Here is a 25,499-nt window from a genome sequence, read left to right as displayed (position 1 = left end):
TGTGCAGTCGTGATGTGTTGCTCCTAACACATGATGGTTACTACAGACAAAAGGACGGATTAGCGATGGGAAGTCCGCCAGCTCCAAATATAGCTAATGGCTGGCTTAGCAAGTTTGACACACATATAAAAAACGACGCAAAGCTATACTCCCGGTACATGGATGACATCCTGAGAGATATCAATAGAGAACAAATTAATGACAAACTTATGGAAATAAACAACTTCCATCCCAACCTAAAGTTTACCGTGGAAAGAGAACAAAAAGGCAGTATTCCATTTCTGGACATGCGAATCATACACCGAGGCGAGAATTTAACATCAACGTGGTATAGGAAAGCTAGTGACACAGGATTAACAATGAATTTCCATTCGCTAGCTCCCATAAAGTATAAACGTTCCGTAGTAACTGGTCTGGTGTATAGAATTCATTACGCATGTAGTACCTGGGAGAATTTTCATCAAAGTCTCTTGAATGCAAAATCTCTCCTTGAGAATAACCAGTACCCCAGTAATTATCGAGAAGACACTGGAAAAGATATACCGACCGAAACCACCTAAGGCAGAAGAAAGTAACGATGATGAAGCCGAGAGAAAACTTGTTTTTCTTCAATATCGAGGGAAGGTGACGGAGAAATTTGAACGCTCGTTAAAAGGCATCAATGCACCTTGCAAAATTGTCTCTACAATTAAGAAAATTAAATCAGTTCTACCATCATTCAAAGCACCTGTGGCGAAGCCTATGCAAAGCGGTTTAGTGTACAAAATAACGTGTTCACGATGTCTATCGTGTTATGTGGGGCAGACTACCCGACATCTTCTAACCCGTATTAAAAGCATAAATATACTGCCGTGGGACATCATTTCAAGACATGTAATGTGGAGCTATCAATCAATCATGCAGAAATGATGGCAAAATCGATTAAGTCGGAATATCATTTAATGACACTGGAGGCACTTTTCATTCGGGAAATAAAGCTTAAAATAAACACAAAGGACGAGTTTAAAAGCCGTGAATTAGTAATAAAAGTTTAATTATGACTTATCCCTCATGGGAATTTTAATCATTTAATACCTTTTAACTTGTGTATAGTGTATGTAGGTAGATGTTGATATGTGATGTGAATACTTTTTATTTAGCAGTTTTACTGTTTATATACTTTTACTTATAGCCTGATGATGAAGTAATACTTTGAAATATATTGCTAAAATAAACATATTTCATTGTTGTCTTGTATACTATGTTGACAAAAATTGCACAATGCATTATTTTATTTTTATTTTTATCAAATTAGTGCTTTTTTAAAAATAGAGGGGTCTCATTCAAGGGATATGTTCTATTGAACAAGCAGAGACACTCATTGAAGTAAATCTAATCTGAGTATCTAATTAATTCATAGGCTGCTTGTGCGCAAAGGAAATGTACGTCTTGGGATGGTAAGTCATATTATCATCTGTTTGTTACAACAATCTTAGTTAAAAAAAAATATACAATGATTTGTTTTCTTATTATTTTCATAGATGCGGCACTTGTATGTTGTAGTTGATATGTCAAAGTCGATGAAAGAAAGTGATCTGTTGCGGCCTTCAAAAATTGCATGTGTCACTAAGGTAACATTAATTTGAATTATTTTGCATTTCAACATTTAATAGCGCAGCAAGCTTGAAGTATTGCTAAGGGATAAATGTCGAAATTTGGTCACTTTTCATATGGACCTCTAACAAATATTTTATCCAAATTTCTTTTTTAAAATTTTTACAAACAAAAAAATTTGGTACTCTAGCATTTCATGTCACTTTTTATAGTTTTTACTTACATAAATTTGAAAATTTCTTGGAGCAAATAAAAATGTCTTTATATTGTTTCCTTTCAGCTTCTTGAACTGTTCATTGTTGAATACTTCGACCAAAACCCTATATCTCAGGTAAAATTTTAATCAGATTTACAACAGTTGCATAAAATTTTAAAACACAGAAACATAGGGTTTACCAACCTTAAAAGTTCTACTAACTTTTACACATTACTTTTTTTAGCTTGGCATTATCATTACCAAGAATAAAAGATGTGAAAAGTTAACAGATTTAAGTGGTACATTGTTGTGAAATTCTAACGTGACTTCCTAATGTTGTAAATTTTAACGTGACTTCCCAATGTTGTGAAGTTCTATAGCGTGACTTCCCAATGTTGTGAAATTCTAACGTGACTTCCCAATGTTGTGAAATTTTAACGTGACTTCCCAATGTTGTGAAATTTTAATGTGACTTCACAATGTTGTACACTAATGAATGGTCCTGTTTTATATTTAGGAAATCCTAGAATTCATATTTCTGCATTGCAGGAGGCTGCAGGAAAAAAGGTTGAAGGTGAAGCTTCTCTCCAGAATTGTTTAGAAATGGCATTAAAGCTTTTAAAGTAAGTGTAAATATTTTTCCACTCTTCCAATTTTGTCTGGAATAGTCTCAGTTTCACACCACACCTGGTCTGTGATTTAACTGAGACCTCTGTGAAAAAAACGTCACGCCTGCCATATGGTTTTGAAACTGTAACATCAATGTTTTTCAACGCCAAATACTTTAGTTTGTAAAAAACTGTACCTGTTTGTTTATTATTTAATCAAAAGAGATTTTCTATAAAAAAAATTTCAAAGAGAGTACCTTTTTATGGATTTTCATATTCCCATATGCTTTTACAATAGTTTCATTGTAGTATTGTTTATAGAATTCAATATTTTAATTTTTTATGTAGGAACTTACCAAGTCATGCAAGTCGTGAAATATTAGTTGTTTATGGCAGTTTGACATCCTGTGATCCTAGTGATATATTTGAGACTGTGTCTGTAAGTTTTCTTAAATTGGAACCAACCATTTCTTACTTGTTCAGTTCTGTTCAGTTTCTAACAAATTACTAGAAGTCAAATATATCTGACACTTCTACTAGCATTTGAAAGAACAAAACATCAGATGTTCAGTTGTTGGATTATCTGCTGAAATAAAAGTTTGTAAAACCATAACATCTGAAACAAAAGGTATGTTTACTATGCATTTCAACGAACATGTAGGGTTTTAATTAATTAAGATAGTAATACTATCTTTAACATATCATTATTTATTTATTTTATTTGCAGGTGTTTATAGTGTTATACTTGATGAAAACCATTGTAAAGACTTAATATTTGAACATGTACGTCCACCAGAAACAAAGGTAATTGTTTTAATTTTAAGCAAGAGTGCATTGTAAATTATTAAAAAGGATGAAATATGTTAAGTCAAAAATATTTTGTGAAAGTTTGCAAAAAATATTTCTTGCTAAAATAAAAATAAAAAAATAAATAAAAATATATTCAATTAATTAAAAGACAAGATGTACTATGTATTCAGGGAATTCCATGAGACGCATGCAATCGCACGCGCACGTGCCCACACACGTGCAACAGCTATTCAGCCGTGCGATTCATCGCACGCGCTAATTACGCTCTTTACTCGCGTAAAATAAAAAAAATTAACAAAGGAATTATAAATGTTGATTTTCTACAGCGTAGTTAATGTCACCGCTTAAGGCTATGCTTTAAGCATTTATCTATTAAAAACTGTATTTCAAAAATCAATCGTTTTACATTGACACCTTCAACTGTATCATTAAAAACAGTTTATAACCACTTGTGGTTAAATTAAATTTTTTTAAAAACGTTAATTAAACGCTGTGTTTTTTCTTTCCTGTGTTTAAATTAAATGTGTTTTTTTCTGCCTGTGTGAAATTAAATGTATGTTGAACATTTTATTTTAAAATTCTTAACTGTATGTATTTTTTGTCAGACTTGCAAGCATTGGGTACATAAGAAGTGCAGTAGTATTAGTGGAAGGTTAAGAGCTGACATTTAGTTTGTATGCAAGCGTTGCAAAGGTGAGACTATAGAGAATGAAGTATTTCGAGCTTTAATGATGTACAACAGTGGCTCGTTAGAGATAGTTGAGAACTTCTGTTACTTAGGTGATATGTTGGGCAGTGAGGGGGTGTTGGAATAAGTGTTACTTGCAGGATAGGTTCTGCTTGGAAAAAGTTCAGAGAGTTACTTCCTTTGTTGACTAGCAGAGTCCTGTCAATTGAGGTAAAAGGTAGGTTGTATGAGGCCTGTGTAAGAAGTGTTATGTTGTACGGTAGTGAGACAGGAAGCAGCCCGTTTTTAACACTGGATTGAGCGCTTAGTACAGGTAATCCGTGTTGCACATGTGTTTATGCTTAATATACTTTTAGTACAGTTTATAACCCGTTGTTACCTCTTCATAGCAAGAAAAATTAGTTGCAATAAACGTCAACAAATTAATAATGACACAGGATACACTCCGTTTAAATGCCAGGTTAAGCCACAAGTAACTGTGTTACCCAGCGTTGAACACCAGAATGAGTGATTAATGAGATCCGTTGACTGTGCCACACATTCAGGTGAATCGCTTTAGTACAGGTAATGGTATGTAGTAAATTGAGTGAGGTGCGCACAATTCATGGTGTTTCTGGTGTAATAATTTTTTCGAGAATTCCATGAATTTTACGCTAAAAAAATCACAGGTTGCAATCCGTTGTTACCTCGTCATAGCATAAAGAGCTGGCCAACCTTTTTTATTTTTTGGAGAATGTTCCCGGTGAAAGTTTAAAAGAAATGTTACTCCAAGCTGAGTGCTTATCATCATCATCATTCTCAGCTTAACGTCCGTTTTCCATGCTAGCATTAATTATATATTAATAATTGCCCATGTCTCACTACCGTACATCATAACACTTCTTACACAGGCCTCATACAACCTACCTTTTACCTCAATTGACGGGACTCTGCTAGTCAACAAAGGAAGTAACTCTCTGAACTTTTTCCAAGCAGAACCTATCCTGCAAGTAACACTTCTTCCAACACCCCTTTCACTGCCCAACATATCACTTAAGTAACAGAAGTTCTCAACTATCTCTAACGAGCCACTGTTGTACATCATTAAAGCTGGAAATACTTCATTCTCAATAGTCTCACCTTTGCAACGCTTGCATACAAACTGAATGTCAGCTCTTAACCTTCCACTAATACTACTTAACTTCTTATGTACCCAATGCTTGCAAGTCTGACAAAAAATTGAGTTGCTACCAACCCATTTCCTGCAAACTCCACAAGGCCACTTTCCAATTACAAGGTCACACTTGGCTGCAATGCTACTAATCATCACTTTAGACTTTGCTGTGTTTACCTTTAGCCCTTTCTCTTCTAGTCCTTTCTTCCACTTCTCAAACTTTTCAACTAATTCTTCCATTGACTCTGCTATGAGAACCAAATCATCTGCATACAATAACTCCCATGGACAACCTGTTCTGAACTCCATCGACAGCGCTTCTAAGACTAGAACAAACAACAAAGGACTAAGTACAGAACCCTGATGTACCCCAACATTTACACTAAATTCATCACTAAGTGAATCGTTAAACCTGACACAACTTCTTGCATTGCTGTACATAGACTGTACCATCAACTAGCCACACATTCACACCTAATTTTCTCATAGCCCACCAAATAACTTTATGTGGCACTCTATCAAAAGCTTTCTCTAAATCTACAAAGGCAAAATAGAGATTCTTTCTCTTTCCTAAATACTTTTCCTGAAGCTGTCTGAGTAAAAATATTGCATCTGTAGTGCCACGCCCTGGAACAAAACCAAATTGCATCTTATCTATATCAATCCTTTCTCTAAGTAACTTATCAATCACTCTTTCAATAACTTTCATTACTTGATCAACCAACTTCAAACTTCTATAGTTACCCCTTTCTAATGCATCACTCTTGCCTTTGAAACAATTCACTATTACACTCGACTGCCACTCACTCGGAATAGCACCATCCTTTATAATCTGGTTAGCAAGACTTCTAATAAGCTTAACTCCAATAAATCCAGATGCTTTTACCATCGCTGCAACAATACCTGATAATCCTGCAGCCTTGCCAATCTTCAATTTCCTAATAGCCTCCACTACCCATTCTGTCTTGATCTGCATAGCTGGCCCTTCTACAACATCATCATCAGACAAATTATCCTCATCCCAATCAAACTCAGTGTTAAGCAACCTCTGATAATAATTCTTCCAAGCTACCCTTTTCTCCTCCTCTGTGCTAGCCAAAACACCTTCATCATTACGTATACACTTCTCACCTACAACATCTTAGTTAGTCTTCTTCATTTGCTTTGCTATCTGGAATACCTCATTGCGCTGGTCTTCCCTTCTTAACACATCTGCAAATCTGTTTCTCTCTGCTTCTGATTTTGCCTTATACACTGCTGTACGAGCACGACGCTTAGCTTCTAAGTAAATATTTTTACTACCACCTGACTTCCACTCTTTCCAAAGTTTCCTCTTTTCTTTTATACACTGGTCAACCTCATTATTCCGCAACCAGGTCTGTCTATGTCTAGCTGGTCCTTTCGTCCACCCACAGGTAACATCAGAAGCTTTTAGAAGACAATTCTTCATAGTAGTCCAAGTACTCTCAACATTTTCACTATCACATTGACCATTGTGGGCTAACTGCTGAACTTTTGCACTAAATTGTCTTGCTACAATCTCTTCCTTCAGCTTCCAGACTTTACGACGGGGCCTGTACTTTCCCTTGACTTCTTTAACACTCTTCAAGATAATATCACAAACCAGCAACGTATGCTGGGAAACACACTCTTCCCCCGATATAACTTTCACGTCCTTCACCACTTTCTTGTCTGACTTTCTAACCAGGAAGTAATCTATCTCTGTCTTACAACCACCTGACTCATATGTTATCAGCCTACTCTGTCTCTTACTGAATGATGTGTTGCAAACCACCATGTCCGTTGCCATTCCAAACTCAAGCAATCTCACCCCTTCCTTATTTCTTAGTACAGGTAAACAATGTCACATATCCATATAGTTAGGTGTAATAGTCTTTTCCAAAAAAATACGTTATCACAACTTCAGTTAAACAGAAAAACAGGAAACAGCTCCTTGCTACCACTGGACTGAGCGGTTAGTACAGGTAAACAGTGTCGTAGAGACGAGTGTAAATGTTAGAAAAATTTAAAAAAAACTTTGTTGAGACTCTGGTTAAAAAAATTCAGGTTTGTGTTGCAGCCAAACACAGTGCATTTGGCTACTTTCACTTGTCATCTAGAGGTAGCTAAAGGAGCTAGCTCTTTAACAACTTTAACATAAAAGTAAATAATGTTGGCTTGGATATAAAGCTGTTATACAAACTGAATAGTAATAACTAAGGCTAGCTAGCTAGGTGGCTGTAGAATGATCCTTAAAAATCTTTATTCCTAGCCAAAAATCCTAAAAATGGTGTGTTTAAGCTATGTGCATTGCGAAAAACGTTAAAATATATTTATCTTAACATGTACAAACATAGAAAACAAATATTGTATTGATTGGTTTTTCAAAAAATCAGGCGTTTTGATTGGTATTCTATGTGCAAGCGGTCAAAACAAAGTAATAAACTGTCCTATTTGTTTTCTGTGGCTCCCGAGCGAAATGGCCAGTTGAGATCATGGGGGTAATTATTATTAAAAATGGCGTATTTAAATAATGCATTTATTTTAATCACTTATTTAATTTTTTTGATTAAGTTTAGTAAATTAAAATGATTCGATTATTTAATGAAATAAATTAATTTCCTGAATATATTTTAATCAATAATACGATTTCGATTAAACAACCCTTGGTTTTTAAAAATCGCGGAAAGATCAAAGGGATATTGGTAGCCATTTTGCGTGACAGACCTATACAGGTATTATAATATAGATTTAAAATTCAAATCTAAACACAGGGCCAGGTTATATTTTATCTTTATTTTTGATTTATCATAAGAAGGGTGAAGATGTGAAAGGAATTATTACTTTTTTAATACTTTTTGCATGTTTAAGATTTTTTTCTTCAACTAGGTTAAAACTGAAAACATATTTTGAAACAATCCTGGCGTATATATAGGAAAAGTATACTCATCAAGATCAACTACGTAAATTTTACCACGAAACTAAATACAAAATTTACATTGAAAAGTTACATTTAATTTTTCAGGAGAAAATAAACAACGACTTTTATTTAAAAAAGTGAACTATATGCAGAAAAAAATACTAAATTAGAATATATTCCAGCAGACTTTCCTATAAAGAAAATACACTCTAGAAATTTTTTAAAACTACATTTCGCTAAGGAGCACCAATTTAATTTTATGTCTGCCAATGTATTTAATAAATTGAATACATTGGCAGACCCAAATTTTTAAAGTAATTTTTTTTCATATTTTTGTGTTGTTTTTATCAGGTTAACATTGACGCATCTTTGATTAGAATGGGTAACTATATACTGACCTACTTTGTTTGATTTTATACTTTTTATTGTCATCTTGTCTTATAAAGTAAATAAATTCTTTAGGATTTCCAAAGCATCTGACTAATGATTATCCATCTTTGTGTATGTGGTATGTTGTTGTTACTACTCTGTGCTGTTCCTTTTATTGTTGCTGTTTTTATTGTTGTTGCTATTGTTAAAAGAATGTTATGTCAATTGGAAAAAAAATCCAGTACTCTTTTTGTTCCAGACTAGGCAAAATTCAACTTTTTTCTGTCTGTGAGGGCGTTTTATTATGCTTAATAATGCCCTCCAGGAAAAAATATTTTTGTATTTTTTATTTGAAAAATAAGAAATACATTTTTAAAAATACAAAATTCGTAATTCGTTTGTGATTTATTTCTGTTTTAAATTTTGATTTTTAAAATTTTACTGTTTGTAACAGAAGTATTAAACATGGATAAAAACTTCAGGCAAATGACTATTGGACAAACACAAATATATGATTTTTAACAATTGCCATATGTTGCTAAATCAGGTAAAAAAAAAGCTGTGTTAAACTTGCCATCGATGTATTTTGTTCAAAAATAACTGATATAAGCCGTATAAAGCATGAAAATCACTGAATCTTGTTCTAAAATGACAACGAGACATATAAAACTTGGAAATCACTGTATTTTCTTTTGAAATGATGATAAAAAATGGCCCTAAAAATTAGAATCGTTATATTTTATTATTAAAAATGACTAAGTGTTTTTATGTTTGCAACTCTGGTATATTCTTTTTATGTATTGCTGTATCCTGATTTTGTATATATTTTGATTTAGTCATATCGAAACTAACAAAATTCAAGGCCTTGATTGTACTGGTTACTTTTGTCCGCAGGTATTTTCTTTCTTGTTGTTTTACTGTCTAGTAACAAGGCATTCCATTGCACTTTCAAGTTTAAGGCCTAATAACTTGGACATTGGTGAAAACAATGGAGGTCATCTCCTGCGTGGGCAGCTAAGGGCCACCCATCCATTTTGAAAGCAGCGGGTTGATGACATCATTAAAAACATTTAAACCTCAGTATCTCTTTAACCGTTTTTCAAAAAAACATAATCCTATGCATTTTCTTGATCAGCGTTTTAAGCTCTATACAATAGAAGTAACTGTGAATCAAATTTCTAAAACATTTTTTTAGTACTTTGGCAGGTCTTTGCTGACGCCGACAAAATGCTTAAAACCCATAATCTCAGAAGCATATATATATTCATATATCCTATACATTATTTTGACCTGCGTTTCAAGCCCTACGCAATGGAGGAAATGGGTAAACAAAATTAATAAAAAATTTTTTTGTGTGCATAACAGGTCCTTGCTTATGACGTCATTCCAGTGATGGTTTTCTTTTCCATTGTTCTCCTGCCTAAGTGGATTTTTCCACAAGCTTTATCGACTAGCACATAAATAAATTACAAAAATATTGAGTAAATAAATAAACAAACAGATTGTCAGGTAAGTCTTTGTTATAAGCTAAGTCTTTCAATAAATTTATTAAATACTGTGAGGCAAACACATCTACCTCAAGCAATAAACTATAGTATGGCACAAGCCAAAACCTAACTGCTTTTTAAAAAATTCAAAAAGGTCAGTATTGGGAAGAATTTTCATGTGTATCCAACATGGTTATGTTTTTTGAGATCAGGGCATTTTTTAGTTAGGCAGTGCTATTCAGTTTTTTTGTCTTATGTCCAATATCTTCAAATTGTTAAAATACTTCTTAAAATAAACTAAAACCCAACTTAAAATTGTGGAATTCAATTAATGAAGGGACTTTTCAAAACATTTTATTGTGTTTTGCACAGTTAGTATTTTTCATTGTTGTTTTTTAAAGCTGATAACTTTCTCATTTTGTTTCAGTGCAAAAGTAAATATTGTGAGTTGCCTGTTGAGTGCAAAATATGCAGTATGTGATAATTATATTTTGTTTTGTTTTTTTATGTATCAACTATTGTTGACATAATTATTTTTTTTAATTTGGTTTTAGATCTGACATTGGTGTCTGCACCTCATCTAGCCAGATCTTATCAACATTTATTTCCTCTACCTGCTTTTGAAGAACTACAACGAGATGAAACTGAGTAATTACTGTTTTAAACAATGCTTTTAAGCTTATTTTAATTAGGATTTAGTTAATACTTTCGAATAAAATTTAATTGGTTTTTACTTTCTGTTTTGTTAAACAAAATGTTATTGTAGCTACAAAACAATTATTTAATAAATAAAATATTTTTTTGTTTCTTTTTCAGGACTTGTGAAGGCTGTCTGAATATATGTAAAGATGTTAAAGTAAGGAATCTTTTTGAAAAAAATAAATTATTATGAAACTATTGTGTGCATTAGTTAGCATTTTTCACATTTTTTTAGGTGTACATGTGCAAGAAGTGCAATCAAATCTTTTGTAACGATTGTGATTTATTTATTCACGAGACATTACACACATGTCCAGGTTGTAGCAGTCATTATCAATTTCAAGAGAATACATGAATATTGAATTTAAACAATACAATTGAACAAGACAATTTACTTGAGTCCATTTAACTGGATGTCATGACCATATGCCAACTTTTTTAAAGTACTTCGAAACTGGCTGAAGTATCCTATACATGTGTTACAATTTGCATCAATTATAGTTGTACAGAAAGATACATGTACATTAAACTTATATAGTTTTTATACAAGAGTTAAAGAAATTAGGAAAGCATATGGATACTTTACTGTATAACACATTCTATGTAACCATAACCAACAAACGTTCAGCAATTTTATAACATTTTTATTTTCTGTCATTTTTGTTAAATTTTCTGTTTACTTTAATTTCTATTTACGTCTTCTAATGTTTAGTGTTAGTTTAAGTAAACAACATAAGATGTCACACAACCTTTGCTTATAAATATGAGGTAAGGCCATGTTTTTGATGAAATACTGATCATATAGGAAAGTCCTAAATCCTAGTTATAATGTATTTAATCTCTAAAATTGATAAAACCCCGTAAAAAATTTCGAATATCTTGTTATTTTAGTCTCTAAAGTTTGGTGAAACAACCAATTTTGTGATGTTACTTTTGTAAGACTGGGAGATTTTTCGATGTTTTCTTCTAGGCCTACATGGGGTTTTCATCCAAATATTACATTAGAAGGAGCCATACAGTTGCTATTAGAAAAAGGAAAACATGGCAGTTATATTTGTCGAAGAAGTGAGAAAGTTCAAGATGAATATAGACTCTCTGTTCGGTATGTGGTAATTATATTTTCTGCTGCTACTTTTATATTGTGATCATAATCACACAAGAGGTGACCAAGTAATCTGTTTCATTGCAGATTCTCTATATGTGTGTGTGTAAGTGTTAAGAACATACAAAAATGATTGTATTAAACTTTTCCAAACCTTTTTACTAAAAATATGTATCAATTTTTTCTCTTATTTTTTATGCGCTTACAAAAATTATTAAACAAGATGGTCAAGTACATGAAGAAATGAAAAAAAGCTGAATGGGATATCTCAATTTTTATTTGATCAAAAAAATTAACATTAAAACAAAAAATATGTTTTCTCTTTTCATTGGTATATTTTGCATTAAATTGATGCCTATACAATATTTCCTATCAGATAAAAAGTTTTTTGCCCCTTACCAATTTAGAGAATATTTTCCAAATTAAAATGTTGACAATGCGCTATCATTTTTGCTAAATCCGAGCTTTACAGATTTTTTTTAGCAATCAAAGATATTTCCTTGACATGTTTATGTTGTGTATATTTAAAAGTGAATTGTACTAGTTTCATTTCTTAATTGCAGAAAACATGGTACTGTTTCGCATTTTAAAATTCTAAAAACTGATCAAGGCTTCTCATTACATAAAGCAAAAGAATTTCGATCAGTGCCATATCTAATTGAATATTATCGAAACAATTTTACCGACTTCGTTGATTCAGCTGGAGATTGCATAGAGTTGATCGAGCCTCTTCCTAGTGAAGATTTACTCAAACTTGGTCTCCTCAATGAGCGGTATGATATATTTTCAGCTAAGCTTATTTTGTAACCTGGACGAAATTCTTCTTTTGTGTAATGTGACAGTTGCATAAAAATCTTTTAGATGGTATGCTGGGTATATCTCTATGAAAGAAACTACAAGCTTGCTCAAGCAGGAAGGAGAATCAGGCTCATATTTTATTCGTGAGAGTTCATCAGAACCAGGATCCTATGCACTTGCAGTAAGGCAAGAAATATACCTGCATATGTTTTAGGGTTGGTACAGCCTTGTAAACATGAACAGCAATGGTTTACTTCCACACTTGTCAAAAAAGTAAGACGATTTTGAAGAAAAGTCATGAAATTTTGCGTTATGTGGCACAGTTCATAAATATTTTTCATTTTCTAATTCGACACACTTAAATTTATCCCCAGACACTTATAAGCTTTTGTAAGATTATTTAGAGTACTATTTGAAGTAGAAGCTGTTATTGGTTAATTTGAGCAAAACAACCAGACGACTTATTTTTAGTACATCGCCAGTAGTGTGTGCAAAGGCGTATTTATGCATAGGTTATTATTTTAAACATGAATGTTGTGAGTGAACATTTCGTTTTAAGGATACAGTAACCCCTTTATCACACACTTAGTACTTTTGAAACATCTGCAAATCACAAGATAAATTCTCTTTTGAAATTTAAGTTCTGAAAGAATTAGAAAAAACAAAGTCTGGTAGCTATTAGTATTAGTGACACAACAGTGTTGATTGCATAGTATTTTGATTGAGATTGAGGGGAGCTAGTATGGTAAAAAATTGCTTTACAAGAAAAAACATTTTAAAGATGACCTGTTAAAATGTGTTAAAAAAACCCCACATTGATATCCAAAAAGTGTGAAACTATTGAATAATTTGATTTAAAGTTAAAGTTTCTCTTTAACTTCCAAATAGGAAAGTCTGAACACCAATTAAAAGACATAATGTTTTCCTTGTTTTATCCCACTTCCTGGTTTATTTATTTTTTTATTTCAAAAATTTATAATTTTTGCTAAAAGCAAGTCTGGTTAATGAAATTTCATGAAGCAAAGCTGTACTAACCCTTATGTTTTGAGCTTGTAATTTGTTACAGTTTAAGGGCTTTGTGCTTTAGACTTGATGGGGCCGTCATAGACTTTATAATTAGATATAAAGATGGGAGATTCCATATCCGAGAGGAATTTGTATATTTCACCACAATCCAAAGTTTGTTGAAGTATTATGTTCACAATGACCTGTTCGATGTAAATGGTTGTGTTGTTCCATTAAAAGAAGTATAAGATTTTGTTATCTTTGTTTTGTTTTTTTGTTTGTTTGTTATTTTTTATCACAATGATTAGATTTATTTGAATTTGAGTAATTTACTGACAATCAACAGTAATACTGACAATCAACAGCAATACCGATAATCAACAACTTAAACAGTACATTGTGACCAGAATGATGAAAAAAAGAAACCAATACCATGCCTATATTTCGTAGTCTTTGCTGCAAGTTTTAAAGAATGTGTGATAAGAATACTTTTTTATTATATATGTTTATTTCTGTTTGGCTGTCAAATTGTGTGAGAAAGATTTGGTTGTATTCTGCAGTTTGGGTCAGTTATAATGTGTAGGTAATACAAATCCTGTTCATTATGTCTTGAAAAATGGGAGTTTCTTTCTTAAAAGGAAAAAATAGCATCACCTGAAAAATGCTCTGCATCCCAAAGGCTGCATAAGTACTCCTTAGACAGATGTGTAGAGTGGGTGAGGAACTTTAAAAATGTGTTACAGCTTATGTAATGTCAGCATTATGGAATAACTAGTCGATAAGGCCCATAGAGAAATCCACTTAGGAAGAAGAACAATGGAAAATAGATTGTTTAAGTTGTTTTGCTGACGTCAGCATTGCACATACAAAAAAATTTGGCGTAATTTAGTTTATTCGTTGCCTGTGATGTTTAGAGCTAAGGAGATATAAGGTTTAAAAATTTTGCTGGCGTCAGCAAGTACCTGCCATGTGGGAAAAAATTTCAAAAATTTGTATACACGCTGCCTTCATCTCGATCTAGAAACGCTGATCAAGAAAATGTGTAGGATCATATACTTTTGACAAACGATTACGGGAATATTGTGGTTTAAAGGTTTTTTAATTACGTCATCAACCCGTCCATTCCGAAACGGATTCGGAGACACAGGTTTGGGAAACTTACCCAACTTTGTCCCAGGTGGTCCCTAGTAACCCAAGCTGTGCAAAAAGTCTGACGTCACCACCTCGATTCCAAGTTATTTAGCCTCAAAGTTTTCGGTGCATTGTAATAGCTTCATTAATTCAAATTAATACATTGACGTTACATTAATGTTATTACGTAGCGCCGTAACGTCAGAAAATTTAACATTTGAAACGTCTTTTTCAGCTACATCGAATGAAAATGAACACATCCACCTTGCCTGTTACAGGGACACAGGCACACTCTTTGTATTATTATTATTTTTGAAATTATTTACCCAGGATAGCATCTTCAGTTCCTTTTTGGTACTGCTATCAGCGAGGGTCCTGTGAAGGGGTCCTAGTGCATTTAAAGCTTCCATTGGAGCTATGAAAGTTGTGCAAGCACAGTAATCGCTTAACTAGATAACCGCCTAAGATATCAATCTTATTTTCATGCTGAGCGCTAAGCAGAAAGGATAGATTAACATTTTTATAGTCTCTGGCATGACTCGGCCTAGGTTTGAACCCATGACCTCCCGCACTGGAAGCGAACGCTCTACCATAAGGTTACTGGTTGGTCGAAAGGCTATAATTACGCATCATATCTTATATAATAATATGGAGTGTTTGTGACAGTCATAGTGGACACCGTCATTTTCCTTTGATGCCGCCGAAATGGTAAATTTTATGACGTTACACTGCGACGTCAATAACACTACTTTAACGCCAATATCGTACTACATTAAATTAATAAAGCTATCACAGTGCACCTAAAACTTTGAGGCCAAATGTAAGGTGGTGACGTCAATGATTTTTCACCATGTGGGTAACTAGGGACCACCTAGGACCAGTTTGGGTAATTTTCCCAAACCTGGGTCCCTGAATCCGTTTCGGAATGGATGGGTTGATGACATCATCAAAAAACTTTCAAATCCTAATATCTTTGCAATTGTTTGTCGAAAGTACATGATCCTATACATTTTCTTGATCAGCGTTTCAAAATCTACACATTACAGACAAAAAATAAATAAATTTTGCGAATAAATTAAAAAATAAATAAATTTTGCACTACACTGCTGACATCAACAAAACATCTAAAACAACCTATTTTTTTATTGTCCTTCTGCCTAAGTGGATTTCTCCACAGGCCTTATTGACTAGTATTTAATAATAAAATGAATTATCACAGTTACAGGTGTTAAGGATCTAGACAAATAACCTAAGATTCTTAGTCCATTGTAAACAATGCCAGGTGATGTTAGCTTAAACAGATTAAGGCTGCTAAGTAAAACGTTCCAAAATTTTATGATCATGCAGGATTTATGTGTTAAGAACCATTCAGCATCAGTATAGGCAGTGTCAAATGTGTTTAAGCTTGAGGTAAGTATATTGGTACACTACCTTTTTATTGTGTTAACACAAATACAAAATTTATTTCTAGCTTTAGTCCAATGTCAGTATTTTACTTTCTGGTGATTTAGAAAATGTTTTTAAAGAAATAGTAAACAGGTCTGGCTTACTAGGAGGGGGATTATGGTTACACCACAATTGTGAATTTACATGTTAAGTTACACCAAGCGGCTTAGTACTTTTTGCAGCTCTGTGGTAATGGCCTTGGAAATTTGTTGTCAATCATCTGTTTTCTGCCACTTATGAAATACCTCAAAACCATTTTTGTTCTATGTCTATTTTTTTATTAAATATATGATGCTTAATTTTAGCCTTTGTTTGATACTATTGAGAAAAGAAAAACAGAAAAGGAATTGCAAAAGATACAATCTGAGTTTGAGGTAAGAAAGCTAGAATTGACTTGCACTTCCACTTGATTTAATATATTATCTGTTGTTGAAAGCTACGCTGTATGGGTGGCATATTTACTCATAGATAAATTAACATGTTTGATTCAATGACATCTTTTTTCTTATACCATCTATTAAGTATTTTATTCCTTAGGCTCTACAGGAAGGAGACAGAACAAACACATATTCAAGAGATGAAGGTCTGATGCCAGAAAACATAAAAAAGAATAGATATAAAAGTATTCTTCCATGTATGCATTATTTCTCATTTTTTAAATATTTTTATTGCAACTTTTTTAAATATTTATTTTTATCATTACCTTTTAATATTGTCAAAATCTAATTGGCTAATAAACGATGCATTTTTGTCTTTATTTTCAAAAAACAATGAAATAAAAGTTGGAATACTAATCAATTTTTTTTTCGAATTTCACAAGAACAAACGGAAATATGCACAAAGGAGTTAACAAATGAAAAAAGTAAACAAATAAAAAGCAAAAGTGATCAAAATTAAATATGTCACGATTTGCATCAAGTATTAAGTAACAAAATAGAGTCCTTCATTATGAACGCAAGAAATGAAAACACATCAAAGGCTATTGGGAACTGGATACGTGTTCCAACATTTTTTTGCAGGGGTAAAAAAGCAGAATTGTGTTACAGACGAACCATCTTACTTTGCAGTGATCCAGGCTGCTATAGACTGGTACTTGAAAAAGAGAGGCTATCATTTAAGTCCAACAGCAAAATTGGTTGTATGAAAATAAATTAAATTTTGATTTTGTGACAATTCAAGGTTGTTGCAATGTCTGTTAACAGTTTTCTTAAACCATTATTCACAAAATAAAATGTTTACTGATTGGATTATCTGTGTAAGTTTGTCATGTGTACATTTGTTTTGTTACAACCTTAATAAAATTCCATTGTAAGAAGCTTTTTAAAGAAAGTCTTTTTTCTATATAGTTGATCATACACGTGTCCTTCTACAAAATATTGACCCAAATACTTCTGGTTCAGATTATATTAATGCCAGTTACATATCTGTAAGTTTAAATACAACTTTATTGGACATAATTTGTATTTTGTTAAATTTTTTATTGCACAACTGCTTGACTGTTGCTCTTATTAAATGGAAAACTTTTATTTTACTCTCTTAGGATGACAAAAGTGGATTAGTGTTTATTGCCACTCAAGGCTGTCTAAAGACCACTTTTAATGACTTTTGGCATATGATAAATCAGGAAAATTCGGGCGTGATCATCATGCTTGTTAAAGAAATTGAAGCAGAAAAGGTAATTATTTTATACTAGTTAATCTTTAACAAGTATAAGGACATTGAAAAAATACTTTCGGCACATGATAAATCAGAAAAATCCAGGTACATGTTAAAGAAGTTGCTTTCATTTAGTGAAAGCATAATTTAATTTTTTTGATGTTATTTCACATCAGTGACTGGTGAAAACCAAGATTAACATTTTTATACAGTAAAACATTTTACATAGTATATTGGACGTTATGTAAAATAATCTGGTATTAAGCAGTTTATTTACAAATAAAAGTTAATTAATGATCAAAGTTTTCTGATAAAGCTCTCACAAAATGTGATTCTGCAGGTGTAACTTGTAAACAGTAAATCTATAATGTGAATAAATAAAGTGTATTTTTTAAGTTTTTAAGTTTAGTTTTTAAGGCTTAACTAATAAGAATGAGAAAATAAGATATTTCCCCTTAACCTTTAGGCCGCTAAAGGTTAAGTATGTATTTAACATATATATATACGGTTTGCTGATTATCAATTAACGTATATGTACTTTTTGATACCATACCAGCTTTAAACGGTTCTTGGTGCCCACTGTGGCGTCGAAACGCCCCATTAAAAGTCAGAACTGACTTAGAAATGATTAAACTATTGTCCATATTTATAAAACTGAAGAAGAGATAAACAAATTTCTAGATGACTTGGAAAGTGGCTATGATGATTCTGATTTTTCTGATGACAGTTCTGGTGAGCATTTACTTAGGATTTCTTTGTTTTTCTTGACTTTAAATGCAAATATTCAGCTGGCGCAGGCACGTGGAAGGCTGTGAGCCCTAAAAATATAGTTCAACAACAAGCTAGGCTGAGCTAAACTTATTTTTAGATTTGGAAGATAATGAGGAATTATCTTTTGTTAATGACAATCAACCTGACCATGGTCCTGACAATGATCCATCCCATACTTTGTTGCACAAGTCTGCTGACAATGACGACGTTACTGTAGACGACAACGTAAACTGCCTCTGAGATTTAGAACATTGAAGGAATAGAAGCTTGCAAAACTAATGGAGACATTGATGTAGCCCCTAATGCTGTAAATAAAGGTTCTGCTAACAATGTGATAAATTAACAACTCCTCCATGAACAAAATAAGACAATTTTGTTCATGGAGGAGTTGTTAATGATGGAGAAGATTACGAGGAAACTGAAAGTGATGACGCAGATCCTGACTACGTGGAAAGTGAAAATGAAGGGGAATGAATCTGAAGTTGATAATGATAGTAATGTTTCTGAAAGTGATCTGCCCATAAGTAAGTTAAATAAACAAATAACCAAAGCAAGTCAAGTCTTCTCAAGGCAGGAAAACATGCAGTGTTTCTGCGAAGAAAAAACAAACACGTAACCGACCTTAAAAAATGCCCGGAACCAAAGTAAATGCAAAAAAGAGAACACGAGGCATTGAAATCACTTGGAGAGGAGGTTAAAAGGAAAGTAAAATTTACTGGATCAACTGGTGTAAAATGCAATCCAGATGATCCAACAAGCGCGTAAACTATTTTTTACAGACAAGATAGTAAACGAAATTGTACCATGCACAAACGAATATGCAAATACTCTAAAAACATGCCAAAAATTATGGAGCGAATTAAACCAAGAAGAAGGGTTTGTTTGCTAAATGGGTTGATACAGATGCTGATGAGATCTGGGTATTTCTTACAACACTTATGCTAATGAGAATCATGCGCAAACCAGAGATCGGAATGTATTGGAGTAATGACCCCTTATTTCAAACCCCAATTTTCCGAAGACTTATCAGTCGGAGCAGATTTCATTTGCTCCAGATAATGATTTTTAATTTTTTTGACATAAACAACTGTGACAAGGCGAATCCCTTACATCAGCTTAGGTTTCTCATAGACGAACTATGAGAAAAAAAACTAAGAAGCAAGTTATACACCATAAAAAAATGTTACCATTGTTGAATATATTTTCCTGTGGAAAGGTCGGTTATCTTTTTGTGTATACATACCATCTAAAAGAGAACGTTATAGTGTCAAACTGTTCATGCTGTGTGAGAGCAGTAGTGGGTATTTGTCTCTTTATTTATGCAGGTGCAGACACTAAGTACGAAGATTGTTCTGATATCACATTCCCGCAGGATAAAGGACATAACTTACAGGCAACCTTTGACACATTGAACCATTTTTAGATCAAGGTTTTCATTTGACTTTTAGATCATCATAACACTCCTAGTGATGGGACTGTGGGGAGCAAAGAAGGCTTACCAAAAGACTTCTGTTCTTGGAAACCTGCGAAAGGGGGTGTCAAAATCAGAATGCACGACAACCTTTTGTTAATGAGGTGGAATGACATTACTGAGACAAAAACTACAAAACTTGTTAGTATGCTGTCTGCAATACATACAGGAGAACTCGCTGATAGTGGCAAAAAGAACCGGATAACTGGTGATGAAATTATGAAGCCAGACGTTATCAATGAATATAAAAAAATTATGGGCGGTGTGGATACGTTGGGTCGTGTGTTAATTCCTTACAGTTCTAAAAAGAGGGTCTCAAATGGCTTAGAAAGCTGGCAGAAATGTTTCTTGGCATCTCAGTATACAATGCTTTTATTCTGTATAAAAATTCAATCCACCTACACCAACGAAAAAACTTGACCACCTTCATTTCCACAAATTATTGATAAATGAGCTAATTTCCTTCCATTCATATGGAGTGGGCACGGGGTAACAGGTTCAAGAGCTGTTAATGAGAATCCTCTTTGGTTGATTGAATAACATTTTATTTCACCTTACCCATCCCATCGTAAAAAGAATAGTTTGCAAGTAAATATCTTTGGCGCCGTGCCCAAGGTAAACGTAAAGACTCGCGGTATTGGTGTCCCAGCTGTGGTGTAGGGCTGTGCTTTGTGGAATGTTTTAAAGCTTATCATACATTAAAAGATTATAGTCGTGTAAACAAAAACGAAATATGACAATAAAACTAAGATGTTATGACTTGTTTTTGTTAGATTTATACTTATCAAAGTGTAAATATCAAAGTTTTCTACGATTATTCGATATTTTCAAATTTCAGATTGTGGTTCTTTAAATTGCCAGAATGTTCTGATTTTTTGCACTATTTTTACAAATATGTTGCAGAATGTGAAACTATAAAATTTTGCAGAAACTTAATTTTTCCATTTTATATAAAAATTGCCAAAAAAGTAACAGTGTTTTTCGCAGATTTTTTTCATGAATTTCCAGGTCCCATATTTCTTGTACGGTTTATGCTATTAACTTAAAATTTTCATTTATAGATTCCCAAACTTATAAGCTTCTTAAAATGTATTTAGTTTTTTTCTGATTACAAGCGGTTCAAAAGATATGACCGTTTAAGTAAATCGTTAATTTTAGTTAAAAAGTTGAGCTCGTATGAAAGACCTTTAAAAGTTATCTAGAAATCTTTTTATTTTATTGAAAAATCTTTATTTGTTTTCAAGATATTTATCTTGAAAGCCTTGCTAATTTTGCAATATAATAGCATCATGAACTAGCTAATATGAGATTGCTGGTATTCAGCATAATTATAGTAACTTAATATTGAATTTTATGTAAAATGTTCAAAACGTGTAATTGTAGGGCCAAAAAACATTTTTAACCCTATTATGATTTGTTAAAACTGTTAAACAACACCCACGCAGAGCTAGTTCATGAAGTCATGTATATGTAGTGATTTTTTGAGTCCAAATTCGTAAGAACCAATCAGGAATTTTGAAAAAATATACAAATTCCTATACAAGGTCTTTTATATAAAATTGTCTTGATTTTTCATTGGAGGTAAGCTTTTATATTATTCTGCTATACAAAAGTTTTTGTTTTTAACTTATGCAAATGCTATTTTTTTTTATCAGAGAAAATGTGTCAAATACTGGCCTGAATTTACTTTGTCTCTTGATGTTGACGGTCTTGTTGTTAAAAATGTGAATGAAACAGTAACACAAGATTATATCATGCGACAATTGGAAATAACCGAGGTGTGTAGTAACAATTAAAGTACAATCTTGAATTCTCCTTTTCAATATTAATCTTCCATTTTTTTCTTCTTTCTTGTCCTACACAGTTCACTATTGCTAGGAGAGATTGGCGGAGTTCAGTATCCTTCTATACCCTAAATAAAGCTTTAAATAGTCACATTTAAGCTTTTGTTGTAGGACAAAGTTTCTTCTACTAAAACGATACATCATTTTCAATTTATTGCTTGGCCTGAACATGGTGTTCCTAGCGACCCTGGCTCCCTACTAGAATTTATACAACAAGTAGAGATTACACGAAGAAGGACCCATTGTGACGGACCACCAGTTGTACATTGCAGGTTCGTTTTGTCTTTATTCTGCAGATGTTTTCCCTGTCAAGTTTTATAAAGCGATTTGTTCCAAAACAGTTAATAAGCAAGTAATTTTGCAGATTATTTGTAGACATCTTTTTTTCATCATAGCTGAGTAAGTGTTAGTAATAGACAACAAAACCCTTGTAGCCCTTGCACTTGTCCGGAGAAGAATTTAAATATCTTGAGATGCGAATGCAAGGCAAGTGTGAAGGAGTTTTTAGCGAATTAAAATTCACTTTTCTTAATTCCCATAAAAAATTTCAACGATCTGCAGAAAATTTCTTGTGTTGTAGATCACAACATAAAAGATATTTACTAATTTTCAAACTATTTTTTTATTCTGTACATTGTATCAAATCCAACATGTAGGTGCGGTCAAAGTTTTATTTTACCTTTCAAGGTTTCTCATCAGAAAGCAAATAAAAAAAATCTTAATTTCTTTCGTCCTTCCTTTTGTTTCTTCTGCAAGAGTGGTATTTGTATTTGTTTTTGCGTAAATATTTATGACAGAATGGAAACAATATTTTTTGCATTGATGTACAACACTACAGAAATAAATAATAATAAATACGCAGGCAGACCGAATTTTCGAATTTTTTGTCATATGAAAAGAAAACAGCATGGAAAGGCACTGAACGAATATACTTCTTCGTAAACAAACTAGTGTAATGATATAATATGTAACTCTTGTTATGGAACAGCAATGCAAAGTCCTTATATGCTTTAATTTTTTAACTTTTAGTGCTGGCATTGGTCGAACTGGTATAGTGGTTGTCATCAGCATACTGATGCATTTGTATCAAATGAAAGGTAAATTATAATTGAGGCTTTGTGTTGTTCAGTAAAAAACATGTTAGTAAAATAGGAATGTTAATGCAATAGGAATTTTATAAGGATATGAAAGAAGGATTAGTCTGAGTCGTCATCACAATAAACATTGTGTAGATATCAGATAATGGTTCGCTTTATATCTTACACCAAAAAATTTGGTGTTTCGGTATACTGTGTTCTTCTAGAGTTGCTTTGGTTAAATACATATATATCCAATACACGTTGACATATTACATTTCTCAAAGTTTTACCTGTGTATCTATAGACTTTTAACTAACAAAAGTTTTTAAAGGGGTGAACACATGTAAGAAACCCTGCTTGTGATTCACTAACCCTTTATTTACGTCTTGATTATTAGACTACCTGCATATAAAGACGATGTATGTGCGAAATATTTCTTTTTAAAACCTTGCTTTTGATCACAGGGATGTTAGAGGACGAAGCCATTTTTCAGACTGTTCGTAATGTGCGACTTCAAAGGTTAGGAATGGTTCAAACAAAGGTGATTTCTTCTTGCTTGTAGATGTTTAATTTTTGTCTGTCTGTCTGTCTGTCTCTGTTTGTCTGTCAGTATACACCAATGATATTATTTACAAGGTGTTTCATTAAGTAAGTCATATTGTTGCACATGAAAACTTTTATGTTATTCACCACTACTGTTATGCAATTTGTACACGTGTTTACTTAAAATTAAGTATATATTTAGATAATTTATTTAGAATAGGAAAACTTTAAACTTAATATCTGATTCGGTTTATGTACTGTTAATTATTGTGACAATGACAACCTATTCATGACTGCTGGAAGTAACATTTCATTTCGCCTTCTACAACCCTGTCAGCATCAATTTTGCCCAGAATGGTGCCCCAAAACATTATGCAGACAATGTTCCTATGCGTAGAATTCATCACAAGTCCTGATAGTAATTCAAAAGAAAATAACAATTATACAATAAGAATTTCTTTGTCATTATCTTTCAAGGTGCAATACGGCTTTGTCTACAAAGCAATGAAACATTTTATGCAGACATCAGCACAAAAAGATGATGCAGAATCAAAGGTAAGTTTTTGATTCACCATATTATCACTCATCTCATTAAAGAATGGTTGCGAAATTTAAATATACAACATTGCTTTTTACAAGCTCGTGAGCTTGTATTAAAACGCAAATGTGTCCCACAAAAATGGAATTTTTTGCCTCTCTGAGCACCGAAACAGGAGTAGTCGTGTGTTTGAATCTTATCTTGGTAATTATTTTTACTTTTTTTTTTTCTAATTTTATTTTTCAAAAAGATAAGTGTTCAAGAGCATTATTTAACTAACTGGTAAAGTAAAAGTGTTTCCACCAAAGTTTACAAAAGTGAATGTAGGCAGAATTAAGGTCATCCTAAATGTCTGCAAAGTTGTTCACGAAAAATAAAATTTCCACAACATTACGTAAGAGAGAAACAAAGACGCTGCACCATATCTATTTATTAAATACCGTAATACTTCGAATAAACGCCCCTTTCTATTAAACGCCCACCTCGAATAGAAGCCCCCCCCAAAATGTTAAAAAAATTAATAAACGCCCTTGGCGTTTATTCGAAGCATTACGGTACATCGATTTTACAAAATTTGGTTAAAATTTAAGCAAAAGTTAAATTATATTGTAAATAATGACAAGAACGGATTTTTTTTCGCTACGCCAACATACAGAAATATGATTTCGGAAACACTCCAAAAGAACGTAAATTTTCCGATCCCGTTCTTGTTATTTGTCTCCGCGCCATAAGTGCACAGAATCTTTTTACCGAAGTTTGCTGGTTGTGACAGTGCTGGTAATATGTATTTCTTTAACTACAGCTATTTCCTTTTTCAAACAAGATTTACTGGTACATTATTTTTTTTATTTTGCTATTTCTCACTGAGTAACTCTCTTATACCCCGTTCTTTTTTTTGGTGGGTCTACTGAATGACTGAATTTTGCAAATTTTATGTGGAACTTGTGGTTTTTCTTCTTCCTGTCAGTCAGTTTACCTCAAAATAACTGCATAATGTGTAGAAAATATTATTGCCTATTTGAATAGCAAAATATGTCGTGTCTAACTTCGTAACAGAAATCACAATCTAATAGACAGCTTTTTGTAAACTTTCTTCGCGAGGTTGTTTACGTATATCATACGTCTTGTTTAAAGTTGTTTTACGTATTATGCCCAGAATAAACCGTTGTGATTATATAGTCATTATTTGTTATTTCAAAAGAATGAAAGTTTTTTACAACTGTATAGGAAACAAAAAACTATGATAACCTCGACAACCATGTAAGTGAAATATGCCGAAACCAACTGTGGTGGACGAGACTGAGAGATGAAGAGTGAGTGGACACAACCTTTCAATTTAACAACTTTACTTTGATTGAGATTTGTGTAATCTGCTATCATTACTTGTTCTTACTGTGTCAAAATTTCTTCGTAGAGAGTAGAAAAAGTTGCAAATCGAATCGGAAGCATGGACCTAAATTTATTATCATACCTTAAAGAATTTTTATGCAAGGGTTTTTGTTAATATTGTTTTTTTAATCGCATAGTCTTTACGATTGTAAAAATTTTTTGATAAAAAAAGAAATATTTTTTTATTTATGATGTTACACATA

General features: G+C 32.7%; 2 protein-coding genes across 4 annotated transcripts in view; both read left to right on the top strand.

The window, feature by feature from the left end:
• LOC130641648 (general transcription factor IIH subunit 2-like) overlaps window positions 1-11,234 on the top strand; it is an 18,182-nt gene extending 6,948 nt beyond the window's left edge. The window contains exons 3-17 of the mRNA XM_057448531.1: window positions 1,400-1,436; window positions 1,521-1,610; window positions 1,874-1,924; window positions 2,034-2,088; window positions 2,307-2,412; window positions 2,746-2,836; window positions 2,938-3,025; window positions 3,125-3,201; window positions 8,320-8,350; window positions 8,431-8,476; window positions 9,174-9,231; window positions 10,252-10,297; window positions 10,379-10,472; window positions 10,641-10,680; window positions 10,759-11,234. Of these exons, the coding sequence (XP_057304514.1) occupies window positions 1,400-1,436; window positions 1,521-1,610; window positions 1,874-1,924; window positions 2,034-2,088; window positions 2,307-2,412; window positions 2,746-2,836; window positions 2,938-3,025; window positions 3,125-3,201; window positions 8,320-8,350; window positions 8,431-8,476; window positions 9,174-9,231; window positions 10,252-10,297; window positions 10,379-10,472; window positions 10,641-10,680; window positions 10,759-10,878 (1,030 nt within the window). The 3' untranslated portion in view covers window positions 10,879-11,234. The remainder of the gene's footprint in view (window positions 1-1,399; window positions 1,437-1,520; window positions 1,611-1,873; window positions 1,925-2,033; window positions 2,089-2,306; window positions 2,413-2,745; window positions 2,837-2,937; window positions 3,026-3,124; window positions 3,202-8,319; window positions 8,351-8,430; window positions 8,477-9,173; window positions 9,232-10,251; window positions 10,298-10,378; window positions 10,473-10,640; window positions 10,681-10,758) is intronic.
• Window positions 11,150-25,499, top strand: LOC130641646 (tyrosine-protein phosphatase non-receptor type 11-like). 3 transcript variants are annotated; one of them, XM_057448528.1, is made up of 17 exons: window positions 11,150-11,291; window positions 11,494-11,625; window positions 12,189-12,398; window positions 12,487-12,609; window positions 13,511-13,670; window positions 16,311-16,379; window positions 16,543-16,639; window positions 17,352-17,431; window positions 17,546-17,680; window positions 18,343-18,393; window positions 21,559-21,681; window positions 21,859-22,019; window positions 22,777-22,844; window positions 23,291-23,367; window positions 23,847-23,924; window positions 25,135-25,220; window positions 25,322-25,499. In XM_057448528.1, the coding sequence occupies exons 1-17, from the start codon at window positions 11,287-11,289 to the stop codon at window positions 25,326-25,328; spliced, it is 1,662 nt and encodes a 553-aa protein (XP_057304511.1). In that variant the 5' UTR covers window positions 11,150-11,286; the 3' UTR covers window positions 25,329-25,499. The 3 variants fall into 3 exon arrangements, with proteins under 3 accessions (XP_057304511.1, XP_057304510.1, XP_057304512.1); XM_057448527.1 differs by lacking the exon at window positions 11,150-11,291 and having other exon boundaries at window positions 11,423-11,625; XM_057448529.1 differs by lacking the exons at window positions 11,150-11,291; window positions 18,343-18,393 and having other exon boundaries at window positions 11,424-11,625.

The sequence above is a fragment of the Hydractinia symbiolongicarpus genome, chromosome 4, assembly GCF_029227915.1.
Source record: "Hydractinia symbiolongicarpus strain clone_291-10 chromosome 4, HSymV2.1, whole genome shotgun sequence".
Classification (NCBI taxonomy): Eukaryota; Metazoa; Cnidaria; class Hydrozoa; order Anthoathecata; family Hydractiniidae; genus Hydractinia; species Hydractinia symbiolongicarpus.
The sequence above is the reverse complement of the archived record's forward strand: the minus strand, read 5'-3'. Positions and strand labels throughout refer to the sequence as shown.

What these genes read in the sequence shown, in the direction of transcription:
- LOC130641646 (XM_057448527.1), top strand. Translation starts at nt 11,480, where the DNA reads ATGTTTTCTTCTAGGCCTACATGGGGTTTTCATCCAAATATTACATTA. An exon ending in GAATATAGACTCTCTGTTCG is followed by an intron (nt 11,626 to 12,188) that starts GTATGTGGTAAT and finishes TCTTAATTGCAG; the next exon opens with AAAACATGGTACTGTTTCGC. An exon ending in ATATAAAAGTATTCTTCCAT is followed by an intron (nt 16,640 to 17,351) that starts GTATGCATTATT and finishes TTTTCTATATAG; the next exon opens with TTGATCATACACGTGTCCTT.